The following is a 26,935-nucleotide window of genomic DNA, read 5'->3' as shown; positions in this document are numbered from 1 at the left end:
CTGCCAGCACAGACACTGTGATTGCACTTGAAAAGATGTGTGTCCAGTCTGAATACATAAGGGGATTAGGGTTTGCAAAAATCTGTGTCCATGCTTGTCTAGGCTTGTCTAGAGGCTGCAAAACAATGTGATCTGTGCAGTGAGCAGACACACCCTCCCATCAACCAATCACAGTGCAATCACAGTGTCTGTGCTGGCAGCTCTGCTGATTCAGCACTTTATCAGCTGATCAGGACACAGAACTTGTCAAGACACAGAATTTCTCATTAGACGGGTGCACCGGATGCCGACCACGGGGCCGGAGTATCGTGACGTCCCCACTCTGCCCTCGTGTAACATCACGCCCCGCCCCCGCTATGCAAGTCTATGGGAGGGGGCGTGACGGACGTCACGCCCCCTCCCATAGACTTGCATAGCGGGGGCAGGGCGTGATGTCACAAGGGGGCGGAGTCGGGATGTCACGATACTCTGGCCCCGTGGTTGGCACCCGGCAGAGTCCTGGGATCGCTTTCCACTAAGGGCAACACCTATGCAAGGACAAGTTCTTTAAAGTTGAAGTATTATGTAAGAAAACTTATCCCCTATCCGAAGGGGATAAGTTTCAGGTCAGGGGGGTCCGAACGCTGGGGACCCCTGCGATCTCCTGTTTGGAGCCCGGCTCTCCTTCACAGCGGCAGGGGGTGGGGGGCAGCGATAGAACCCCCCGCGACCTAAAACTTATCTTTTTTTCTTACATGATACTTCTTACACGTTTTCTTACATGATACTTCATTAAGTAAATTCCCTTGAAATAAGGGACAATTGAAGATACCAACTACTTTAAAGGGGTACTCCGGTGGAAAACTTTTTTTTTTTTTTTTTATCAACTGGTGCCAGAAAGTTAAACGGATTTGTAAATGACTTCGATTTAAAAATCTTAACCCTTCCAGTACTTATCAGCTGCTGTATGCTCCACAGGAAGTTGTATAGTTCATTCCAGTCTGACCACAGTGCTCTCTGCTGACACTTCTGTGTATATCAGGAACTGTCCAGAGTAGGAGCAAATCCCCATAGCAAACCTCTCCTGCTCTGGACAGTTCCTGACATGGACAGCAGAGAGCACTGTGGTCAGACTGGAAAGAACTACACAATTTCCTCTGTAGTATACAGCAGCTGAAAAGTACTGGAAGGATTAAGATTTTTTAATAGAAGTCATTTACAAATCTGCATAACTTTCTGGCACCAGTTGATTTAAAAAAATAAAAAAAAAGTGTTTGGAACAAACTGTTACGAACGCTGGAGCCGGGAGCTCGTGACATAATATCTCCGCCCCATGACATCAAGCCCCACCCCCTCAATGCAAGTCTATGGGAGGGGGCATGTCACTGCTGTCACGCCCCCTCCCATAGACTTGCATTGAGGGGCGGGGTGTGACATCATGGGGGGGAGGCGGGGCTATGGCGTCACAAGCTCCCAGCGCCGGCTCCAGTGTTCGGAACAGTTTGTTCCAAACGCTGAGCAGTGGAGTACCCCTTTAAGCACCATTTTTAAGGTTCCTAGAAGACTTACCTTACTTAGCTCAGAAGAGTAGAAAAACATCCTCCAGGGCCAGTAAAAGATTGGCTTTAGGCCCTTACCCACTCAGTGCCTTATGGACTATTTCATGGGGATAACATGGTTTGGGCTATGCAGAAGGCCTGGTATCTTGTGGACTGTTATAAGGACGCTTTGTGGCATGCCACGAAATTCGGACAAGATGTCTGTAGGCTGGTCCACAGCACGCTCAGAATCACGTTAGTCATGGACAGTCTGGCCATGGAGATAGAAGAGAACTTGTGTCTGTCTTTGATTCCTTTCCCCATTCCTCATCATTTGCCTGTTGTCTTTTTTTCCATTGACATGTGATGTTTTATTAGATTGTCGATGTAGTGCAGAGGTGCAACGTCTAGATGAACTACTGTGCTATGTAGTGTGTGTAAACTATTTATTATGGTCGATAACGCTTTTCGAATGGTTAACAGCTCTTATTCATGACCATGAAATCGATGCGATGAAGAAGAACTGTTAACAGTGTGAAATGCGTCGGAGTTTCATTTAAATATTTTTTTAGGCATTAAACAAGTTTTTTTTTTCTGCTTTTAAGGATGTCATAATACACATTAGATTTATTTTGTACATCGATTGGAAGGTGGAGACATTATCTCTTCCTCTTTGCATCTAATACCGCGAATTGGCCCCAGATTTGGATTCCCCCATGCTTCCTATCATCTATTACACCCTGTTCCAAATTATTATGCAAATGATGTTTTTCTCATTTACCTAAATAATTGATGTAAATAACAGTCAGTTCTCATGTTATCAACTATTTAGGGTACAATTCAAATTTTATTGAACAAACCTCCTAATGATAACAGGATTTTTTTTAAACATAAAAACTTACAATGCACTGTTCCAAATTGTTACGCACAGTAAGTTTCAAAACACTTTATAGGTTGTAAAGAACTGAAAATAGATTTTTTGTAATTTGTTGTGTTTGCAGCATTTACTGAAATCAAAAGCTATTTCACTCAAACTTTTAACAACATTTTAACTTTTTAAAAATTTTAACAGGTCACCTTACATTTTAACATAGGACACCTTATTTGAGAGCAGTCTTACATCCATTGAGTTTTTGGACAGTTTCTGCTTGAATTTGTTTGCAAGATGTCAGAATAGCCTCCCAGAGCTGCTGTTGGGATGTAAACTGCCTCCCACCCTCATAGATCTTTTGCTTGAGGATGCTCCAAAGGTTCTCAATAGGACTGAGATCAGGGAGGATGGAGGCCACACCATGACTTTCTCTCCTTTTATCCCCATAGCAGTCATTGATGCAGAGGTATTCTCTGCAGCATGAGATGGTGCATTGTCATGATGATTTCATAACAGAAAACATAGTTCTTCCTTCTGTACCAGGAAAGAAAGTGGTCAGTCAGAAACTCCACATACTTTGCAGAGGTCATCTTTACACCTTTGGGGACCCTAAAGGGGCCGACAAGCTCTCTTTCCACGATTCCGGCCCAAAACATGACTCCACCACCGCCTTGCTGACATTGCAGCCTTGTTGGAACAGGTTGGTTGTCCACCAACCATCCACTACTCTATCCATCTGGACCATCCAGGATTGCATGGCACTCAACAGTGAAGAGGACTGTTTGGAAATTAGTCTTCATGTATTTTTCTGCCCAATGCAGCCGTTTTTGCTTGTGAGCATTGGTCAGTGGTGGCCGATAAGAAGGTTTATGTACAGTTGCAAGACTCTGGAGGACTCTACACCTTGATGTCCATGGGACTCCAGAGGCACCAGCAGCTTCAAATATCTGTTTGCTGCTATGTAATGGTATTTTAGCAGCTGCTTTCTTCATCCGATGCATGGATGTGGCAGAAATCTTCCGCCTTTATCTGCATGAACCCGTCTGTGCTCTGAATCAGCCACAAATCTCTTAATAGTGCGATGATCATGCTTAAGTTTTCGTCCAAGGCATTGAACTATTTCACTCTTTTCGGCAGCAGAGAGATCCTTTTTCTTCCCATATTGCTTAGAAATGGTGTCTGCTTAATAATGTGGAACACCCCCCTTTAGTAGTTTTTCCTTAAATTGGGCTCACCTGGCAATCTAATTATCACAAGTGTCCGAGATTGTTTTCAGTGATCAAAAGATCCCTGAGACACAATGCCATCCATGAGTTAAATTGAAAAACTAAATATTTAATCTTTGTGACACTTAAATATCATGTGCATAATAATTTGGTACAGGGTGTATATATCCCCTATGAGCTATGAGACATTTGTCTACTGGCTGTGATCTGCCCCCTTCTTTTTTTCTTACATATATTTATTATATTTTGTGCTATGACTTCGTATCTAGTGTGTTTGTGATTTAAACATTGACTGTAAATAAAGGTATTTTAAGTAAAAAATAAAAAAGTGTTTATTCGGCACTGCGTGCTAGTCCACTTTGTTTTGCCCCATGTGGGTTATGTTTCGGTGACCACCATATTAGTGTATATATACATCTACAGTGAAGGAAAAAATTATTTGATCCCCTGATGATTTTGTACATTTGCCCACCGACAAACGCATCAATCAATAAGCTATTTATTGATTTGCATTTTACTCAGTGAAATAAGTATTTGATCCCAAGATTTCTGGCTCTCATGTGTCTTTTATACAGGTATTGTGCTGAGATTAGGAGCACTCTCTTAAAGGGAACATTACTCATTTCAGCTTGTTACCTGTATAATAGACAACTGTCCACAGAAGCCATCGTCAGATTCCAAACTCTCCTCCATGGCCAAGACCAAAGAGATGTCCAAGGATGTCAGGGACAAGATTGTAGACTACACAAGGCCGGAATGGGCTACAAGACCATCGCCAAGCAGCTTGGTGAGAAGCTTACCATAGTTGGTGCCATTATTCCCAAATGGAAGAAACATAAAATAACCATCAATCTCCCTCAAGCTCCATGTAAGATCCCCACTCGTGGAGTTTCAATGATCATGAGAACAATGAGGAATCAGCCCAGAACTACACAGGAAGATCTTGTCAGTGATCTCAAGGCAGCTGGGACAATAGTCACCAATAATACAATTGGCAACACACCACACTGTAAAGGACTGAAATCCTGCAGTGTCCACAAGGTCCCCCTGCTCAAGAAAGCCCATGTACAATGAAGTCTGAAGTTTACCACTGAACATCTGAATCATTTTGTCATTCACTGATCCAATGGCCATTAAAATTATAGACTGATCATTTCTTTGCCAGTCGGCAAACGTACAAAATCAGCAGGGGGTCAAATAATTTTCTGAAGAGGTTCTGAAGAGGACACCTGTTAAAGGGGTACTCAGGCCCTAAGACATCTTATCCCCTATCCAAAGGATAGGGGATAAGATGTCTGACCGCAAGGATCCCCACAATCTTGCATTCGGCACACACTTCTTTGAGCTGCACGCCGCGCTGCCTGCTCACAAACTACCGGGTGCCGACCACGGGGCCGGAGTATCGTGACGTCACGACTCCACCCCCTGTGTGATGTCACGCCCCGACCCCGCTATGCAAGTCTATGGGAGGGGGCGTGACGGCAGTCACGCCCCCTCCCATAGACTTGCATAGCGGGGGCGGGGCATGACATCACACAGGGGGCGGAGTCGTGATGTCACAATACTCTATGCTGCCTCTCTATGCTCCACAGACTTGTTTTAGTGATTATGCACCAAGAAGACATAAATACGTAGTAAGAATCCAGCGTAACCAATAATTCCAGAGAGAAGGAAGAAAGACGCCAAGAGCCGCGGTCAAGTTAATGCATGTTCTTTATTATTCTATATATTATTTCAGTGTTACATTTGTGAAAGATAAAAAGTTGCTTTATATCTGAGAGGTATATGTGCTTGTCAATTGGAAGACATAACATTTCTGCTTGCCACACAAAGTAGACTATAAGGTGCGTGCAGGTGCCCGCTGTAAGAGACGCCAAACTTCCATCATTGGCGCGACATTAGACCGGTTCCTTCCTAGTCATTTCTCTAAAATGGCAAATGTCCTGAAGAAGTATTGATGTACCTTTAATGTGATGTACCTTTATGATAGAAATCTCTTATATACGTCCCTCTGGTCCAAGCCTAACTCTAGATTTTTGGCACAAGGATAAGTCTTAAAATGACTGATGGCTGCCATTTTATGCCCTCCACTCATAGTCACGTACACAAAATAATACAGGTAATAGACAACCCTATATATTTCCTCGAAACCAATAACCCCACTAGGATATATACTGTATTTCTACAATACTTCTGTTATTGTCCTAGGGGGCACTTTTCTCAAGGAGGAAAAATCCAACTGGTTAATGGAGACGATGACAATGGCTTATGGGAAAACAAGTATGCAAATGAGCTCTCCTACAACAAGAAGAAAACTCTCTCTCTAGTGCCACCTATAGGTAGCTTTTAATCAATGTTCAACCCATAAAAGGGCCTTAAAGGGATACTCCGGCACTTAGACATCTTATCCCCTATCCAAAGGATAGGGGATAAGATGCCTGATCGTGGGGGGTCCTGCCGCTGGGGACCCCTGTGATCTTGCACGCCGCACCCCGTTAAAATCAGTCCCCGGAGCGTGTTCGCTCCGGGTCTGATTACCGTGACGTCACGGCTCAGCCCCCGTGTGATGTCACGCTCCGCACCGTCAATGCAAGCCTATGGGAGGGGGCGTGACAGCTGTCACGCCCCCTCCCATAGACTTGCATTGAAGGGGGCGGCGCGTGACATCACATGGGGGCGGAGTCGTAACATCACGATCTTCCGTTCCTGTGGTCGGGAGCCAGAACCTCCAGCGCTGCCAGAAGCAGATACAGGTGGGTGCTGCATGCTATATTGGCGGGACCCCCCCGCGATCAGACATTTGGATAGGGGATAAGATGTCTAGGGGTGGAGTGCCCCTTTAAAACATGACTAGGGATAATAAGCAAAACCGAAGACACCCAAAAAATCTGTGCTGAATAATTTCATCTTTACAGCGCTGAGATTTGAGCTTTTTTTTTATACATTTAAAAAAGGTAAATGATAACATTCTGTCCGTCACATTGTAAAGTCTGGCTGATCCTCCCGAAGTATGTTATGGAGCAGAAGGAGCTGAGGAGATTGATATATATAGTTTATAGGAAAAGATTTGGTGTAAGTCGTAATTTTATCCTTCAAACCTTTCCTACTGCCTTAGGAGTCCAGTGGGTGGTCCTACACTGGCAGCCAATCACTGACAGGGCCGCCACCCGGACTCCTAAGACACTGAATCTTTTCCCACAAAGCTATATATCAATCTGCTCAGCTCCTTCTACTCTATAACATGGGGACTGTATTTATTTAACATGATGGGTTCCCTTAAACTGTCTGTCCAGATGATAATGTATTAGAAAAACATGGCTTCACCATAAAGATATTTTTAGGAAACTCACCAGCACAGAATGTTGGCCTTTAAAGGGGTACTCCGCTGCTTAGCGTTTGAAACAAAATGTTACAAACGATTAGAGCTGGCGCTGGGAGCTCGTGATGTCATAGCCCCGCCCCTTCATGATGTCACACCCCGCCCCCTCAATGCAAGTCTATGGGAGGGGGCGTGACATCCGTCACGCCCCCTCTCATAGACTTGCATTGAGGGGGCGAGGCGTGACATCATAAGGGGCGGGGCTATGACATCACGAGCTCCCAGCGCCAGCTCTAATCGTTTGTAACATTTTGTTTCAAACGCTAAGCAGCGGAGTACCCCTTTAAGCTACATTTGTAGGAGATTTGCCTTAACGTAATGTTATCGTACTTTCCGGAAACTCATATGGACAACCAAATGGACGTCCTCCAGGCGTGGTGGTAACATTGTAGAATAGGGAGAATTTACCAATGCTCAATACCGTAACACTGGTGTAAAAAGTAGCCGATTTTTGTATAACACTCTCAATTTCTGAGCGAAACACTGGAAAAGTCACAAAAGTCAAAAATTTTCGACTTTGCTAAGCTACAGTTTTCTGGTGTCAAACGTTGATAAATGTTATTTTCTTTATGGCACGGTGGTGTTCAAAATGGACGGTCCATATAGAACAGTTTACCTGACAATACTAAATTGAGAACACAGAATACAATGGGGGGAGATGTATTATTTGCGTTTTTTGTTGTTGTTGTTGTTTTTGGGCTTTTTGCGAAAAATTCTTTTTATATATGCTTTTTAGACCGTGAGCTATCTCCCAATCCCCCCCCCCCATCTGCATTCCCAATGGGAATAAAGAAGACAGAGGCTTACCTCCGTAAAAGCAAAGGATTGGGCAGCTGCAATTCAACATGCCTGATCACTCCCTTTAGGCTATGTTCACACTGAGTAAATCAAGAGCAATTCACGCCTGAAACGCCTCATGTCCTCCCGTTCCTGTGTTTCCAATTTTACTCAATAAAGGATATTTCTGCATGTTCCACGCTGGAAACCCGTTCTTATTTCTATTGTTTGGTGTAGCCATACGCCTGCCGTGCTGTGGAATAGTCGCCTATCTGGTGAGCTGATCTACCTGTCTCCTACTGAAATTGGTAGTCTAGGACAGTGGTCATAGACTGTACAGGCATTTTGGAGGTTTTAGTTTTGCAACATCTAAAGGGACACCTTTTGGAGACCGGAGGTCTAGGATAGGTATCTATTCTATATAGCCAGCTTCATTGGAAAATCCTAAAAGCCCCCAACTCTAGATAAAGATGGACGGTCCAAAGGCATCCAGAAAGTGGGGGCTTCCTTCTTCTGGACTTTCTCTCATTCCTCACATTTAGTATTTAAAGGGGTTCTCCACTGCTCAGCGTTTGGAACAAACTGTTCCGAACGCTGGAGCCGGGAGCTTGTGACGTCATAGCCCTGCCCCCTCAATGCAAGTGTATGGGAGGGGGCGTGACGCTGTCACGCCCCCTCCCATACACTTGTATTGAGGGGACGGGGCGTGACATCATGAGGCGGCGGGGCTATGACATCACAAGCTCCCGTCTCCGCCGGCTCCATCGTTCGGAACAGTTTGTTCCAAACGCTGAACAGTGGAGTACCCCTTTTAAAGGACATCATTCATATATTAAAAAAATAAATAAAAAACAGGATTTACATAGGGCAATGAAGAGAAATAGAAAAAAAATAAAATAAAAACAAAAAAGTAGACCAATCTGAAGAGCAAAGACAAAGTGGTGTGGAGTTATAGGCTTAACGTTTTCACCTGAGAACAAAATGGCTGCCAACATTGACTATTGGGCACTGTTAGTGTAGGTAGAAACAGGCTAATACTTCTGTGATAAGACACTACAGTATTGTGTTAGTTCCAGTTATATAAACAGTGGTACTTAATCCTCTTATGCGTTCAGCACCTCATCTAAATCCCTCACATGTCGATATTGATTGTAGTGCAACAAGCAACAGCGAAGACGGGACAAGAAGTTCTGCCGCGCAGCAGGGCGTAGTACCTGTCGTAATATGGCAATAACTAGGTCGATCAGTGGTCAGGTATTTACAACTGCAACCTCGGAAATTTGGAGAACTTGGGTCCAAGGCGGAGACTGGGAATACATGTACGTGCACTCAATGAAACACATGGTAATGGATAAAGGTAGGGCCAAAGTTTCTTGGCTAAAGACGTGTGCAGCCATTTCTCCTCTGGCAGCGGTAGACATAATTCAGCTTAGAACGAAAAAAAAAAAATAATACATTATGCCAGGGGATAAAATTTTAGCCAAATGTTTTTTTTTTCAGTTTAAAGGGTATCTTTCATCAAAAAAACTTTTGACACATTATAGATTAATACATGCCGAATAACTTTCCAATAGCTTGTTATTAAAAAAATATGCTTCTTTCTATTTAATCTTCCACTTTGAAAAAATGACCTCTAGGGGTCTCCCTACCAATCCTGTCCGCAAGCCCTTTTTATAGATTTCAGACTCATGCTGGAGTCCTAAATCTCAGACTGCAACCGGGACACAGACAAGCTCAGCACTGCTCCCAGGGAGTAGTGCTGAGCTTGTCTGTGTCCCGGCTGCAGTCTGAGATTTAGGACTCCAGCATGAGTCTGAAATCTATAAAAAGAGGACTTGTAGGGAGACCCCTAGTGGTCATTTTTTTCAAAGTGGAAAATTTAATAGAAAGAAGCATATTTTTTGATAACATGCTATTGGAAAGTTATTCTGCATACATTAATCTATAATATATTTTAAAAAAATTGGAAAAATTTTGATGAAAGGTACCCTTTAAGGCCCATTACGAATTGTGAGAACTGAAGGGACTAGAATAACCCCACCAAAGTGTATTACACCGTAGATCTGTGTGATATCCCAGAGGATGCTGGGCCGTATGATGTAACATGACTCCGTATTATCATACTCGCATATCGCTTGCCCTCTCCTACTTGTTTTCCATTCATTATTGCACTAAGAATCAATTACGTGCGGTTCATGGACCGGTTCTCTAATTATAACACATGGGTGTAATGTCATTATCAGCCACACTCTATTCCCTGGCCTACAGTCAGTGGTGGTGGGCCGGGGCCTGAGCTCTCTTGTTTTCAGACTCTCTGCCTCATTACACAGGGCAGAATAATTCATTAGCAATTAATGGAATGTGCACAAAGCTGTCATCACTTATCCCCCATACCTTTAGGGAACCAATTACTTTTCCTATATTATATCATCTGTGGCTGTTCAACTGCGAGAGAAACCCTCTGAAGGTAACACGGAACACTAAAGTAGGAAGATAGTTGAACAGTTAAGAAAAAATATGATCGTCAGGTAAACAATCGTTTTGTAGAAACAGCCATGTCCATCTAGGTCCATGTTGGCCACTACAGTACTTCACATGGACCATATATGCTCAATGACACCAGGCAAAGGACTGATGCTCTCTTTGTGAACTCTCTGATAACATTCTTTCCTTAAAGACTGTACATGGACAAAAAATATTTTCTCTTATCCATCTATTGGTCAAAAGTTTCAAACACAGTCAACTTCTTTCCAGAAGAAGAAAGCCTGTCATCAGTTGGCTAAAGGCGTCCATACACGTTAGTGAAAAGCCATCTAAAACCAGATGATTTTGGCATGACTGGCCGACATTTAATTGTACATGTGCCCTCCTGAATTTATTCCCCAAAAGATCTTGTGGGGGAATAGAAGGTTCTGCCTGATTCTTTTGTTTTCAGATAGAAAAGCAACCACCAGATCTGTGTCAAGCTGTTTACCCCCTTCTCCCTGTTAAGAACTCCTGAATGCTCCGGCCAAGGCAAATGTTCATGTGTATAGGGTGAACAGGAAAGAAACCTGTCGGCCGAGCGTGCATTTATCGCATGGTTAGATCAGTAGAGATAGATATTGGCTGTGATGAGAGTTCATGGACATGGTGAGATCAGGAGAGACAGATGTTGGCTGTGATGAGAGTTCATGGACATGGTGAGATCAGGAGAGATAGATGTTGGTTGTGATGAAAGTTCATGGACATGGTGAGATCAGGAGAGATAGATGTTGGCTGTGATGAAAGTTCATGGACATGGTGAGATCAGGAGAGATAGATGTTGGCTGTGATGATCGTTCATGGACATGGTGAGATCAGGAGAGATAGATGTTGGCTGTGATGATCATTCATGGACATGGTGAGATCATGAGAGATAAATGTTGGCTGTGATGATCGTTCGTGGACATGGTGAGATCAGGAGAGATAAATGTTGGCTGTGATGAGAGTTCATGGACATGGTGAGATCAGGAGAGATAGATGTTGGTTGTGATGATCGTTCATGGACATGGTGAGATCAGGAGAGATAGATGTTGGCTGTGATGATCGTTCATGGACATGGTGAGATCAGGAGAGATAGATGTTGGTTGTGATGAGCATTCATGGACATGGTGAGATCAGGAGAGATAGATGTTGGCTGTGATGATCGTTCATGGACATGGTGAGATCAGGAGAGATAGATGTTGGCTGTGATGATCGTTCATGGACATGGTGAGATCAGGAGAGATAGATGTTGGTTGTGATGAGCATTCATGGACATGGTGAGATCAGGAGAGATAGATGTTGGCTGTGATGATCGTTCATGGACATGGTGAGATCAGGAGAGATAGATGTTGGCTGTGATGATCGTTCATGGACATGGTGAGATCAGGAGAGATAAATGTTGGCTGAGATGATCATTCATGGACATGGTGAGATCAGGAGAGATAGATGTTGGCTGTGATGATCGTTCATGGACATGGTGAGATCAGGAGAGATAGATGTTGGCTGTGATGATCGTTCATGGACAAGGTGAGATCAGGAGAGATAGATGTTGGCTGTGATGAAAGTTCATGGACATGGTGAGATCAGGAGAGATAGATGTTGGCTGTGATGATCGTTCATGGACATGGTGAGATCAGGAGAGATAGATGTTGGCTGTGATGATCGTTCATGGACATGGTGAGATCAGGAGAGATAGATGTTGGCTGTGATGATCGTTCATGGACAAGGTGAGATCAGGAGAGATAGATGTTGGCTGTGATGAAAGTTCATGGACATGGTGAGATCAGGAGAGATAGATGTTGGCTGTGATGATTGTTCATGGACATGGTGAGATCAGGAGAGATAGATGTTGGCTGTGATGATCGTTCATGGACATGGTGAGATCAGGAGAGATAGATGTTGGCTGTGATGAAAGTTCATGGACATGGTGAGATCAGGAGAGATAGATGTTGGCTGTGATGAAAGTTCATGGACATGGTGAGATCAGGAGAGATAGATGTTGGCTGTGATGAAAGTTCATGGACATGGTGAGATCAGGAGAGATAGATGTTGGCTGTGATGATCGTTCATGGACATGGTGAAATCAGGAGAGATAGATGTTGGCTGTGATAAGCATTCATGGATATGGTGAGATCAAGAGAGATTGCTATTGGCTGAGCCAAACCTTCATTGGCCCGGTGAGATTGGTAGCGTTTGGCCAATAATTGTTTGCTGTAAAATTTCACTGAACAAATTATCATTTTAGATTGAAGCCATCCATTTTCATATTTAATCTAATGTGTATGGGCACCTTAACACAGTGGTCTTCAACCAGTGGCTCCCATGCTGTGTGGCTCACCATAGAAGTCCTACTTTACGATTAAATGCACTGGAAATTTACATTATTGCTGATATATTCTATCTACCAAGCCATGACAACCTGAACGGTGTAATACTAGTGTAATATTTTAATTGGTAAATTCATGATTTCTAGTATATAATTCCTCCATTTTTAAGTTGAATGTGGCTCCCGACCATTACTTAATGTTGAATGGGGCTCACAAAGTCCAAAAAGGTTGAGGGACCCCTGACCTTAGTAGGGACTCATTAGGGATATAGGTTGAACTAGATGAACTCTAGTCCCCAGTTTCATTGTGCTTTCCCTATTATACCACTATGATATAACAAAATGGCACTACACATACTTTCAAGCTATAGGACGATATGCATGTAAACAATAGAACAGAACATGGCAACACTATGACTAAAGTCATGACCATGGTATAGTCACATCTGGCAGACTTGTTACAAAAATTTCTACAACCGAAACCTGCCTGGCGGTGAGCACACAGATTTCTGGAAGCCCCATTTCAATAGTTGGGACAATGTCTGTAACAAAACTTCATGTGTGAAGGCTGGAGCTCTGAGAGACATTAATCGTATTGGGTTGTAGCATTGGTCACTGGGACACTATATGAAGGCTTGAGTTCCACCTCAATCGGACAAGGGCCCCCAGTTAAAAGTTCACATTTACGTGACTCCAAGATATTCTTTTCCTCAGTATTTCAGCAGTGTATCTTACTGTTCTACAAGCATTAGATTCACAGTTTATCCATCAAGCTCTAGTTTCTCAATTATAATAATTAAATGGGTATTCCAGCTTTATACATCTTATGCCCTATCCAAAGGATGGGTGATCAGATGTATGATCGCAGGGGTCCTGCCGCTGGGGACCCCAGCGATCTTGGTGCAGCCCCCAGCATGTCTCAGAGGCAGCGCCCGGCACAGAATGCCGGGGGCTGCACCGAGATCACGGGGGTCTCCAGCGGCGGGACCCCTGCGATCATACATCTTATCCCCTATCCTTTGTATAGGGGATAAGATGTATAAAGCCAGAATACCCCTTTAATCTGAAAATGTAAAAAAAGTTTCCTTTCAGCTAAACATTACTTGAAGAAAACGTCACCACGATTCCATCAACTATAACCTGATGGCTTCAATGTCCTGTGATGTGTGGAATATCAAGTTAAAGTTCCCCACATCTATAAAACTCAACGTTCTTCAAAAACAGTCCTCAACCCATCGTAGATGACCACAGATGGCTAACGAAAAAGTGACTGCGCCCACAAACTAGATAACAGTAGGTTCCATTTAAGTGTTCACTTGATAAGTAGTACTATGCTCTCCATGAGAACACGACAAGAGCAAGTTAGGTTAAGAAGATTATGGGTGATACCCATCTACTTATTACCAATGATCTAGGTTTATCATCGATACGCCACTTAACGCCATTGTATTTGCAATAACAAATAATTAAACAAGTGAAAAAAACATTGACTATCTAAATCTGAAGTGATCTCGTCCAGTGTAACATGAAGACATATTGACCACCTACATGTGAAGGGATCCAGTCTAGTATATACATACATAAGCAATGCACTGCAGAATCCACTGTAGTCAATGATGTCAGAAGGAGAGTACAACGAAGGTGGACTGTGGACACAAAGAGAAAATGAGACCCGCGATGGTGCTAGGAGAACTCCAATCAACAACTAGTAACCAATAACAATAAAATAGCACTCCTGCACTCACCACGACGATGCTGTCTCTCTCTCTAGGCTTCCATTGAAGATTCCCACGGATGGGACGGCAGATACATCTGGGAGCTCTCAGAGGCGACTGCCGGCGGTTTCACGCAGTTAGATGCACTTCTTCCGGCCTAGAGGCCGGAAGAAGCGCATCTAACTGCGTGAAACCGAAGATGCCGGAAGAAGCACAACTAACTGCACGAAACCGCAGATGCCGGAAGAAATGCATCTAACTGCGCGAAACCGAAGATGCCAAAAGAAGCGCATCTAACTGCGCGAAACTGCAGATGCCGGAAGAAGCGCACCTAACTGCGCGAAACCGCAGATTCCAGAAGAAGCGCATCTAACTGCGTGAAACCATCGGCGGTCGGCTCTAAGCGCTCTCAGTTGTATCTGCCATCGCCTCCGTTGGAATCATAAATGGAAGCCTAGAGACAGCAACATCACGGTGAGTGCAGGAGTTCTATCCTATTGTTATTGGTTACTAGTTGTTGATCCAGTCTAGTGTAATATTAAGACACATATATCGACATGTGAAGTGAACTCGTATGTGAAGAAACGCTGAGCACCTAGATGAGTAGAGATCTTTACGGTAAGATGCAATAACTAAGACTTTCCCAAGTTAGATTTTCACTAATCCAGCCTGGTAGGATTAAGTGAAAAAAGATGTAACCAAGTGGGACATGGTTCGACAATCTGGTCAAATATGATGAACTCCAACCTATGAGATCGAGTCTAGTGAGGTATATTAGAAAACAAGGCAAAAAATGAAGATGAAAGCTCAAACATTGGCTCCTTGACTTCCATTTTTCTGCCTATTTCATCTAAAGCTATAGGCCACAATCTACAGCAGGAGGCATCCACCATTTCCGACTCTTATATGATACCATTCTGCTACCTATAATGCGCCACGTCTACTAATAGGTTATATTACAGGATATATTAAGCATACAATTAATTTTAGATACTTTGTTAAAGGGGTACTCCACTGCCCAGAGTTCGTAACATTTAGTTCCGAACGCTGGGTGCGTGCTACGGGGGGTTGTGAAGTCATGGCTACGCCCCCTCAATGCCCCCCCCCCTAGACTTGCATTGAGGAGGCGTGGTGTCCCGAGGGGCATGGCCGTGATGTCACGAGCCCCCCCGCAGCATGAACCCAGCATTCAGAACTAAATGTTCCGAATGCTGGGCAGTGGAGTACCCCTTTAACTTCCATTTGGAAATGATCATTCACATGTGGAAGGAAGTTTAGTTTTTTTTGTGTTTTGTTTTTGTCTTTTTTTTTTATTTTCTAAATACAATTATAAATAATTTTCTTAGAAACTGAAGTGAGCTTCATACACTATTTGTGGTGGTGTTCGCTCAACTATAATATACTAAATATATAGGCAGTTTTAGTAAATATCTATTTATGTAAGAACAATTCAGACCGAAGTGACCAGAGATCTAAGGGGACACTTCACGCAGATAGAAGACGTCCTGTGAGCTCCACCTAGAAGGTCCCTACTATGATATGTTTATTCGCAGAATGGAAAGGATCCAATAACTGGTGTCCACATCTATCAGGAGGGATAGCTGTGGACCAAATTAGTGTTGAGCAACCGGGTACGGGTACCATACCCGGTTGCTGTTCGCTTGTATTGCATAGTGAGCACCCCCGGCTATAAGAGACTTTAGAGCAGCGGTCCAATTATTTCAGGTGTGATCTCATCCCGCTATATGAGGCAGTACTGCAGTGCCTGGTGAATTTCTGCTCTCGCCACATCTTGTTCAAATTAGTGTTGAATTGATGGCTACCTGAAATGGTTGGCCACTTTAAACTTAAAGGGGTACAACGCCGAGATCATAGCCCCACCTCCTCATGACATCACGCTCCACCCCCTCAATGCAAGTCTATGGGAGGGGGCGTCAAGCCCCCTCCCATAGACTTGCATTGAGGGGGCAGGGCGTGACGTCATGAGGGAGCGGGGCTATGATGTCACAAGCTCCCGGCGTCGGCTCCAGCGTTCAGAACAGTTTGTTCCAAACGCTGAGCAGCGGAGTACCCCTTTAAGCTGGCCATACCCAATAGATTAAAGTTGGCCAAACCTGCTGATTTGGGATTGGACCCCCTGTAATCTTTTGAACTGGGCCTCTTACCTCTAAGTGCTACAGCCCCCACCTTCTGAAACTAACTGGTCTCAGAATTGAAAGCCCACTCCACCAATCACCGGTTGAGGCAGTACATCGGTCATCTCGGAAGGTTGGGGCTGGAGTCCCCAGAGTTAAGAGACAGCTCCGTTCTGGAGATGAAGGGGAGTCACCTATCCCCTATCCTGTATAAAGAGGATACGTTTTGCATAGCCGGAGTACCCCTTCGAACACAAGTTTCAGTAAGTTCCTGTAAGTTTCAGTCCTTAAATCAAGTTATGCCTATGACGATTAGAATATTTCATTTTGTATTAGAATATATCTAATCCTAAATCTGAAGGAATACAAACCCCACAGCAATAGTAAGGGCACAAAGAACTCTATTTTCCCACATGGAGCCATTTCAGCCAATATTGTACATCAGTATTTGTAAGCCAAAACCGGGAGTGGCATGTAAACCGCGAAGAACTATAACGGCATCTAGTTAAACAGTATAGTATATAATGGCAATATAAAAACCCCTAGGAGCCCCAGCGATCTCTAGAACCGGAAGGACTCTCCACATTGAATAGTGCGGTTGGTTATCAAGCGCTGCATTCATTGTGTATGGGGCACTGAGCTATCTCCGGAAGCTTCTATAGACATTGAATAGAACGCAAGTCAACCCATCAATCCACTCAACAGGAAGTATTGGGTTCCCATTCGATTGCTGGGACCCCCTTCCCCTCCGATCAGACAGAGGATGGAGCATATATTTTTAGGGGCCGGAATACCCCTTTAATGTGTTGGCTAACAAATACTGTCAGAAATATTGCGTAAACGTGTCCTAAGACTTTGTTACGCCCTACATAACTCATGACAACAAAGGACTACGTTACACTGGTGCTTGATATCGAACTAAATTGTGACACTAAATTAATGATTTTTATGTATTTGATCCATGTGATTTTTGTTATTGTGTGGTGTCAGACTCATGGAGCGTTGTCTTCTAGTGGTGACACTTGTGTCGTGTGACATCGGTCTTTGTGTTAATGACGCTGATCTGGATCAGGTTTCGCAGGCTAACTGGATGAATCATTCACTTTTCATGCAGTGATTGTGATCTTATGAGATTTTTTTCGTAATCTAATGGATTAACAAAAAATTGTTGGTACCACATTATTGTGCTATTTCTTGTCCCCCTTAGCAACGGTAAGACATGAATCCGGTAACTCTTCTACCTCGGAGACTTGGTTGTGTAAATGTGTTATTTTTCCCCAGCTGTTGAGGACGAGGGAGAGTTCAGGTGTTCGTCTGTTCCTTGCTCTATGGTAAGTGACAGGGAAGGGGGGCAGGGAGACTATTCTTCGCGGTTGGTTCTTCGTTGTTCGGTGCGGAGACTGGATTTGGCTTACAATCCTTTGTTGTAGACCACCGTCCGGGAGGCGGTGTTCATCGCGATTTCTGGCTCCAGTTTTGAGGTCTCAATCTGTCAAAGAAATTAAAAATGAAGGAATGGTTAAAAGAAATAAAATGTAAGAATTTTAGGTTCTAATTTTAGGTTTTTGTTTCAAATTTGATTTGCTTGATATTTGCCGATTTCTAAAAATAAAAGGAGGTAGAGAAATTCACCATTATAAACTGAGGCACAAACAGCAAAAGATGATGTATAAAATATAGGATCAAATTTTACATTATTGTAGTTATGTCTGTTTTTTGTCTAATCTCAAGGAGGTCTGGAGTTTGTTTGGCCAATTCCATAAAGGATGCTAATGGCCATTGGAAGCAATAGCATTCACAACCTGTGGTGAAGGGGGTGCTGTTTTTGGAAGAAAGCAGTTATGTTCTTTGTAACCCCTTAATGACCAATCATGTAAATGTATGTGATCCTGAAGTTAAGGTAGTATGGAGCGGGCTAGGGAGGGCTGCAGCTAATACCAGTCTGAAGGGATCTTTGTCGCCAATGCTGTCAATGTGATGCGATGGCAGGGAGCCAATCTGTTGTGATGGCCAAGGATGTATGTAGGGGCTTTCATAAGCAGTCTGTACTAGCCATGATGCATGGCAACGTATAAGCAATCAAATGATTGTTTATACAATTCCCCTAGGGAAAGTTAAACTCAATCCTATCTGATCACCTTGGGGTATCTGAGTGAGCGGCCCAATTTCGGGCCTTGCTATTAAGCCTTTGAAAATGATCACTTTTTGTATGGTTCTATTATACCATGTCATTGAATATGATTTATGCGTTTGATATGATCATGTCTTATGTCCCATGATGAACCTTGCCATTTTTGTGGGAGAAACACGTCATGATTTATGGGTTTCATATGATCCTGTCTTATGTCCCCTGATGAACCCTGCCATGATTTAGAAATTGCATATGATCTTGTCTTACGTCCCCTAATGACGTAAGACAATTCTTAGGGGAGAAAAACGGCAAGATTTATGGGTATTATATGATCCTGTCTTATCTCCCCTGATTGCCACCATTCTTGGGGGAGAAACACATCATGATTTATGGGTATTGTATGATCCTGTCTTATCTCCCCTGATTGCCACCATTCTTGGGGGAGAAACACATCATGATTTATGGGTTTTTATATGATCTTGTCTTATGTCCCCTGATGAACCCCACCATGATTTAGCAATTTCATATGATCTTGACTTACGTCCCCTGAGTAACCCTGCCATTCTTAGGGGAGAAACGCGTAAAAATGTATGGGTTTCATATGATCCAGTCAGGTTCCCTAATGAACTTTGCCACTGCTAGAGAAGAAATGCATTATGAATTATGAGTTCATATGATCCTTTCTTATCTCCCCTGATCACCACTATTCTAGTGGGAGAAACAAGTCATGATTTATGGGTTTTATATGATCCTGTCTTATGTCCCCTGATGAACCCTGCCATTCTTATGAGGGGAAGAGTGTATGCGTCTGGACCAATGGTTGGAGCTGTCATTCCATTAGTACTACCCTGACAATCCTATAGAATAAACTGGCATGTATGTATACAGAACAGTACTCGTGGATAGACTTGAAGGAGTTTCATTATTTACCTTACTGCATAAATTATTATTGTGAAATGTTTTGATAGAGAATGCGGTAATGTGTTATAGTTAATTAGAATTATGATACCGCACCATAATGCAGGAGTGAGCGCAGAAGTTCCCAGTGAACCGTGCATGTAAACATATGGCACTGACGTGAGCTTGTCATAAATAAAACGCATGTCAGGTAGGTTAGTGAAGGAGATCCTGTTATACGGAATCATATACTGAATTATCACAGAAATGTAGGGGACCTAAAATAATGACCCCAGCAGGCTCATCCACTAGTGGTGTATACAGTATATATATATATATGTTCCCTTCTGAATACCATTTCACACCTATATATAGATATAATCAACAAGTTATATCCTGTATTATACTACGGAGCTGTACTCACTATTCTGCTGGTGAGGTCACTGTGTACATACATTACATTACTTATCCTGTACTGATCCTGAGTTATATCCTGTATTATACTCCAGAGCTGTACTCACTATTCTGCTGGTGAGGTCACTGTGTACATACATTACATTACTTATCCTGTACTGATCCTGAGTTATATCCTGTATTATACTCCAGAGCTGTACTCACTATTCTGCTGGTGAGGTCACTGTGTACATACATTACATTACTTATCCTGTACTGATCCTGATTATATCCTGTATTATACTCTAGAGCTGTACTCACTATTCTGCTGGTGAGGTCACTGTGTACATACATTACATTACTTATCCTGTACTGATCCTGAGTTATATCCTGTATTAGACTCCAGAGCTGTACTCACTATTCTGCTGGTGAGATCACTGTGTACATACATTACATTACTTATCCTGTACTGATCCTGAGTTATATCCTGTATTATACTCCAGAGCTGTACTCACTATTCTGCTGGTGAGGTCACTGTGTACATACATTACATTACTTATCCTGTACTGATCCTGATTATATCCTGTATTATACTCTAGAGCTGTACTCACTATTCTGCTAGTGAGGTCACTGTGTACATACATTACATTACTTATCCTGTACTGATCCTGAGTTATATCCTGTATTAGACTCAAGAGCTGTACTCACTATTCTGCTGGTGAGATCACTGTGTACATACATTACATTACTTATCCTGTACTGATCCTGAGTTATATCCTGTATTATACTCCAGAGCTGTACTCACTATTCTGCTGGTGAGGTCACTGTGTACATACATTACATTACTTATCCTCTTCTGATCCTGAGTTATATCCTGTATTATATCCCAAAGCTGTACTCACTATTCTGCTGGTGAGGTCACTGTGTACATACATTACATTACTGATCCTGTACTGATCCTGAGTTATATCATGTATTATACTCCAGAGCTGTACTCACTGTTCTGCTGGTGGAGTCACTTTGTACATACATTACATTACTGATCCTGTACTGATCCTGAGTTATATCCTGTATTATACTCCAGAGCTGTACTCACTATTCTGCTGGTGAGTGTTACGCCGAGCGCTCCGGGTCCCCGTTCCTCCCCGGAGCGCTCGCCTCATCCTCGTTGCTGCAGCGCCCCGGTCAGATCCACTGACCGGGTGCGCTGCGGTCCCGCCTCCAGCCGGGATGCGATTCGCGATGCGGGTGGCGCCCGCTCGCGATGCGCACCCCGGTCCCCGTACCTGACTCGCTCTCCGTCGGTCCTGTCCCGGCGCGCGCGGCCCCGCTCCCTAGGGCGCGCGCGCGCCGGGTCTCTGCAATTTAAAGGGCCAGTGCACCAATGTTGGTGCCTGGCCCAATCTTCCCAATTACCAATTAGTGTGATCACCTGTGCACTTCCCTATATTACCTCACTTCCCCTGCACTCCCTTGCCGGATCTTGTTGCCTTAGTGCCTAGTGAAAGCGTTCCCTTGTCTGTTCCTAGCCCGTGTTCCCGACCTCCTGCCGTTGCCCCTGACTACGATCCTTGCTGCCTGCCTCGACCTTCTGCTACGTCCGACCTTGCTTCTGCCTACTCCCTTGTACCTCGCCTATCTTCAGTATCTTCAGCAGTCAGAGAGGTGAGCCGTTGCTAGTGGATACGACCTGGTCACTACCGCCGCAGCAAGACCATCCCGCTTTGCGGCGGGCTCTGGTGAAAACCTGTAGTGGCTTAGAACCGGTCCACTAGCGCGGTCCTCGCCAATCCCTCTCTGGCACAGAGGATCCACCTCCTGCCAGCCGGCATCGCGACAGTAGATCCGGCCCATGGATCCCGCTGAAGATCCTACACTGGTCGCCCAGCTAGCCCTAAAGATCGCCCAACGAGATCAACAGCTGGCATACTTGACCTCCGAGGCACTGCGTATTCAGTCACAGATACAGCAGCTGCAGCCGCAGATACAGCAACAGCTACAGCTGCAACTACCATCTCCTCCGCCGGCTCCTGCAACTCCTCCGCAGCAACCGGTCCTTCCTAACCCCTGCTTGTCCCTGCCGGACAAATTTGGCGTAAAGATCACCCAACGAGATCAACAGCTGGCATACTTGATCTCCGAGACACAGCGTCTTCAGTCACAGTTACAGCAGCTGCTGCCGCAGATACAGCAACTTCAGTCACAGCAGCTGCTGCCGCAGATACAGCAACTTCAGTCACAGCTACAGCTGCAACAACCATCTCCTCCGCCGGCTCCTGCAACTCCTCCGCAGCAACCGGCCGTTCTTAACCCCTGCTTGTCCCTGCCGGACAAGTTTGATGGGGACCGCAATGATTCTGCCACAGCCACAGTCCAGTCCTTCTTCGCTGAGGTCCGTGGTGTCTTCGAGGAGCCTGCCCGAGCTTCTTCTGCCGAGATTGCCCTGCTGAACCTGGAACAGGGTGTTTCTTCCGTTGGCGAGTACGCCATTCAGTTCCGTGCTCTTGCTTACGAGTTGTCCTGGAATAGTGAGGTTCTCTGCGCGACCTTTAAAAAAGGCCTATCCAGCAACATTAAAGATGTTCTGGCCGCACGAGAGACTCCTGCTGACCTACATGAACTCATTCATCTTGCCACTCGCATTGACATGCGTTCTTCCGGATGGCGTCTGGAGCTCCGCCTGGATATGGACTTTGTTCGCACGAAGCGTTTTTTCTCCCCGGCTCCTCTCTCCTCTGGTCCTCTGCAATCCGTTCCTGTGCTTCCCGCCACGGAGGCTAGGCAAGTTGACCGGTCTCGCTTGACACCTCAAGAGAGGACACGACGCCGCATGGAGAATCTTTGCCTGTACTGTGCCGGTACCGAACACTTCCTGAAGGATTGTCCTATCCGTCCTCCCCGCCTGGAAAGACGTACGCTGACTCCGCACAAAGGTGACACAGTTCTTGATGTCAACTCTGCTTCTCCACGCCTTACTGTGCCTGTGCGGATATCTGCCTCTACCTTCTCCTTCTCTACTATGGTCTTCTTGGATTCCGGATCTGCAGGAAAATTTTTTTTTGGCCTCTCTCATCAACAGGTTCTACGTCCCCGTGACCAGTCTCGCCAGACCCCTCTACATCTATTGTATTAACAATGAAAGATTGGACTGTCTCATGCGTTTCCGCACAGAACCCCTCCTAATGTGCATCGGACCTCATCACGGAAAAATTGACTTTTTTTTCCTCAGGTTCTTTGGCCCCAAGAAGAGGGGGAGACCCAAGGGGGGGGGTACTGTTACGCCGAGCGCTCCGGGTCCCCGTTCCTCCCCGGAGCGCTCGCCTCATCCTCGTTGCTGCAGCGCCCCGGTCAGATCCACTGACCGGGTGCGCTGCGGTCCCGCCTCCAGCCGGGATGCGATTCGCGATGCGGGTGGCGCCCGCTCGCGATGCGCACCCCGGTCCCCGTACCTGACTAGCTCTCCGTCGGTCCTGTCCCGGCACGCGCGGCCCCGCTCCCTAGGGCGCGCGCGCGCCGGGTCTCTGCAATTTAAAGGGCCAGTGCACCAATGTTGGTGCCTGGCCCAATCTTCCCAATTACCAATTAGTGTGATCACCTGTGCACTTCCCTATATTACCTCACTTCCCCTGCACTCCCTTGCCGGATCTTGTTGCCTTAGTGCCTAGTGAAAGCGTTCCCTTGTCTGTTCCTAGCCCGTGTTCCCGACCTCCTGCCGTTGCCCCTGACTACGATCCTTGCTGCCTGCCTCGACCTTCTGCTACGTCCGACCTTGCTTCTGCCTAATCCCTTGTACCTCGCCTATCTTCAGTATCTTCAGCAGTCAGAGAGGTGAGCCGTTGCTAGTGGATACGACCTGGTCACTACCGCCGCAGCAAGACCATCCCGCTTTGCGGCGGGCTCTGGTGAAAACCTGTAGTGGCTTAGAACCGGTCCACTAGCGCGGTCCTCGCCAATCCCTCTCTGGCACAGAGGATCCACCTCCTGCCAGCCGGCATCGTGACAGTGAGGTCACTGTGTACATACATTACTGATCCTGTACTGATCCTGAGTTATATCCTGTATTATACTCCAGAGCTGCACTCACTATTCTGCTGGTGGGATCACTGTGTACATACATTACATTACTTATCCTGTACTGATACTGAGTTATATCCTGTATTATACGCCAGAGCTGTACTCACTATTCTGCTGGTGAGGTCACTGTGTACATACATTACAATGCTTATCCTGTACTGATCCTGAGTTATATCCTGTATTATACTCCAGAGCTGTACTCACTATTCTGCTGGTGGGGTCACTGTGTATGTACATTACATTACTTATCCTGTACTGATCCTGAGTTATATCCTATATTATACTCCAGAGCTGTATTCACTATTCTGCTGGAGGGGTCACTGTGTACATACATTACACTACTTATCCTGTACTGATCCTGAGTTATATCCTGTATTATACTCCAGAGCTGTACTCACTATTCTGCTGGTGGGGTCACTGTGTACATACATTACATTACTTATCCTCTGTACTGATCCTGAGTTATATCCTGTATTATACCCCAGAGCTGTACTCACTATTCTGCTGGTGAGGTCACTGTGTACATACATTACTTATCCTGTACTGATCCTGAGTTATATCCTGTATTATACCCCAGAGCTGCACTCACTATTCTGCTGGTGAGGTCACTGTGTACATACATTACATTACTTATCCTGTACTGATCCTGAGTTATATCCTATATTATACTCCACAGCTGCACTAGAAGCTATAAGAAACATGGAGCAGTAAGGGACAGGAAGTGCATGGAACAAGAGCTGTGGGGGACTAGGGTAGGTAAGTTGTTATTTACTGTTGTTTGTTATTTACCTGTCATACCCATCAACATGTTAATTTAGTATTTGTTGGAAAACCCCTTAAAGGCACCCATCTAACTTGTAAGGGAAGTTTAAAAAGAAAAGAAAAGTTATAATGCTTGACGGATTTCGGTTGTTTCCAGTCTTAATCATCAGTTAGCAAAATCAGTTTCACAAATGACTAATATGCAAAAATGTATAAATAAATAAATAAAAGGATTGTAATGTATATGTTTCCAGTAGGAAGTAAGTAAATAAAATGCTTGACATGTTTCGGACAGCAACAATCTTAATTATAAGCCAGCAGAATCTGTTTCACAATTGACATTATATATATGAATTGTAATGTATATATTTCCAGTGGGAAAACATGATTCCAGTAGAAATAGGAGTAATTAAAATGCTTAACATGTTCGGCTGTTACCAGTCTTAATCATAAGTCAGCAGAATCTGTTTCACAATTGACCTACATAAAAATAAAAACAAAAATAGGATTATAATGTAAATGTTTCCAATAGGAAAACCAAATTTCAGTCAGAAAAGAAGTAATTAAAATGTTTGACGTGTTTCGGATGTCACTAGTCTTAATCATAAACCAGCAGAATTTATTTTACAATTGACTTACTTGCAAAAAAATAAAAAATAGTAACCTTTATGTTTCCGGTAGCAAATAATTAAAATGCTTGACGTGTTTTTGCCGTCACCAGTCTTAATCATAAACCAGCAGAATCTGTTTCACAATTGACTTAAAAAGGGATTGTCATGTAAATGTTTCCAGCAAGAAAACATGATTCCAGTAGGAAAATAAATAATGAAAATGCTTGTTGCGTTTCGGCTGTCAACAGTGTTAATAATAAGCCAGCAGAATCTTTTTCACAAATGACTTACATGAAAAAAAATAACAAAAAATAATTTGCAATGAATATGTTCCCACTAAAAAAAACAAGATTCCAGTAGGAAAAGCAGAAATTTGAATGCTTGACATGTTTTGTTCATCACCAGTCTTAATCATAAGCCAGCAGAGTCTGTTGCATAATTGACTAACATAAAAAATTATAAAACAATGTATTGTAATGCATATATATGTGTCCAGTAGCTAAACACGATCCCAGTAGGAAAAAATGAAAATGCTTGACATGTTTTGGCCATCACCAGTCTTAATCATAAGCAATCAAAATCTGTTTTGCAATTGTCTTACATTAAACACCCCCCCCCCCCCCAAAAAAAAAAAAAAAAAAAAAACGGATTGTAATGTATATGTTTCCAGTAGTAAAACATAATTCCAGTAGAAAAAAAAAGTTATTAAAATGCTTGACAAGTTTCGGTCGTCACCTGTCTTAATCAAAGACCAGCAGACTCTGTTTCACAATTGACTTACATAAAAATAAAAACAAAAAACAGATTGCAATGTATATGTTTCCAGCAGTAAAAGAAGTAATTAAAATGCTCGATGTGTTTCCGCCATCACCAGTCTTAATCATAAGCCCCAGAATCTGTTTCATATAAAATATAAGAACGCATCGTAATGTACGTATGTTTTTTTTTTTTTTTGTGATGTACACATCAGCGTGATTGACAACGATTTGGTGTGCAGCAAAATGAAACGTATTGTAATGAATAGACAAAAACGCAACGTCAACCCGCCCTAACAATAATATAAAGAATTCTTCATTCTCCTTGTAAAAAAAAACATAGTAAATAAATAAAATAAAGCATCCTTAAAAATGTTTAACCTAGTTTGACAAATTAGTCTGAAATTGCAGCAAACAATTTAGGTATTTAAAATATTCAATGTTTGAGGAACAGAAAAAAAAAAAACACGAAAAACACATTGAAAAAAAAAACTGTTCTTGATTTTTTTTTTTTTTTTTTTGAGCTGCAAAACCCAACAAAATATAACATGAAAGCGAGTCCTTCATGAGGTGCGACATAACCCTTCAGCAAAGCTGTTAAACAGCCACCAGAGCATTATGGGAAACAACACTTCATTTATTCAAATGCACATATGTCAGGCTTTGCACCATATGTCATAGAAAGCTATTTACAGTAATAATTAAATCTTAATCAACGTTTAACCTCTGTAAAATGTTTGAAGGATCTAATCACCCTTCAGACAGCACTAATGAAGGAGAAATATATAAACATATAAAGGAAGCGGTGCGGAGCCGGCGCAACCACAACACACAGTAATTGCAATATTGTATCGGCAACTG

At 43.7% G+C, this 26,935-nt stretch overlaps 1 protein-coding gene and 1 long non-coding RNA gene across 2 annotated transcripts in view; one reads left to right on the top strand and one right to left on the bottom strand.

The window, feature by feature from the left end:
• LOC130314364 (uncharacterized) overlaps nt 1–26,935 on the top strand; it is a 114,152-nt gene that overhangs the window by 25,474 nt on the left and 61,743 nt on the right. The window contains exon 2 of the long non-coding RNA XR_008862116.1: nt 24,623–24,702. This is a non-coding gene — a long non-coding RNA (uncharacterized LOC130314364). The remainder of the gene's footprint in view (nt 1–24,622; nt 24,703–26,935) is intronic.
• SFXN5 (sideroflexin 5) overlaps nt 13,624–26,935 on the bottom strand; it is a 296,507-nt gene continuing 283,195 nt past the window's right edge. Inside the window, exon 14 of the mRNA XM_056552672.1 lies at nt 13,624–17,940. Within this exon, the coding sequence (XP_056408647.1) occupies nt 17,863–17,940 (78 nt within the window). The 3' untranslated portion in view covers nt 13,624–17,862. The remainder of the gene's footprint in view (nt 17,941–26,935) is intronic.

The sequence above is a fragment of the Hyla sarda genome, chromosome 1 (assembly GCF_029499605.1).
Source record: "Hyla sarda isolate aHylSar1 chromosome 1, aHylSar1.hap1, whole genome shotgun sequence".
Lineage (NCBI taxonomy): Eukaryota > Metazoa > Chordata > Amphibia > Anura > Hylidae > Hyla > Hyla sarda.
Note: the sequence above shows the minus strand (reverse complement) of the source record. Positions and strands in the feature narration are given on the sequence as shown.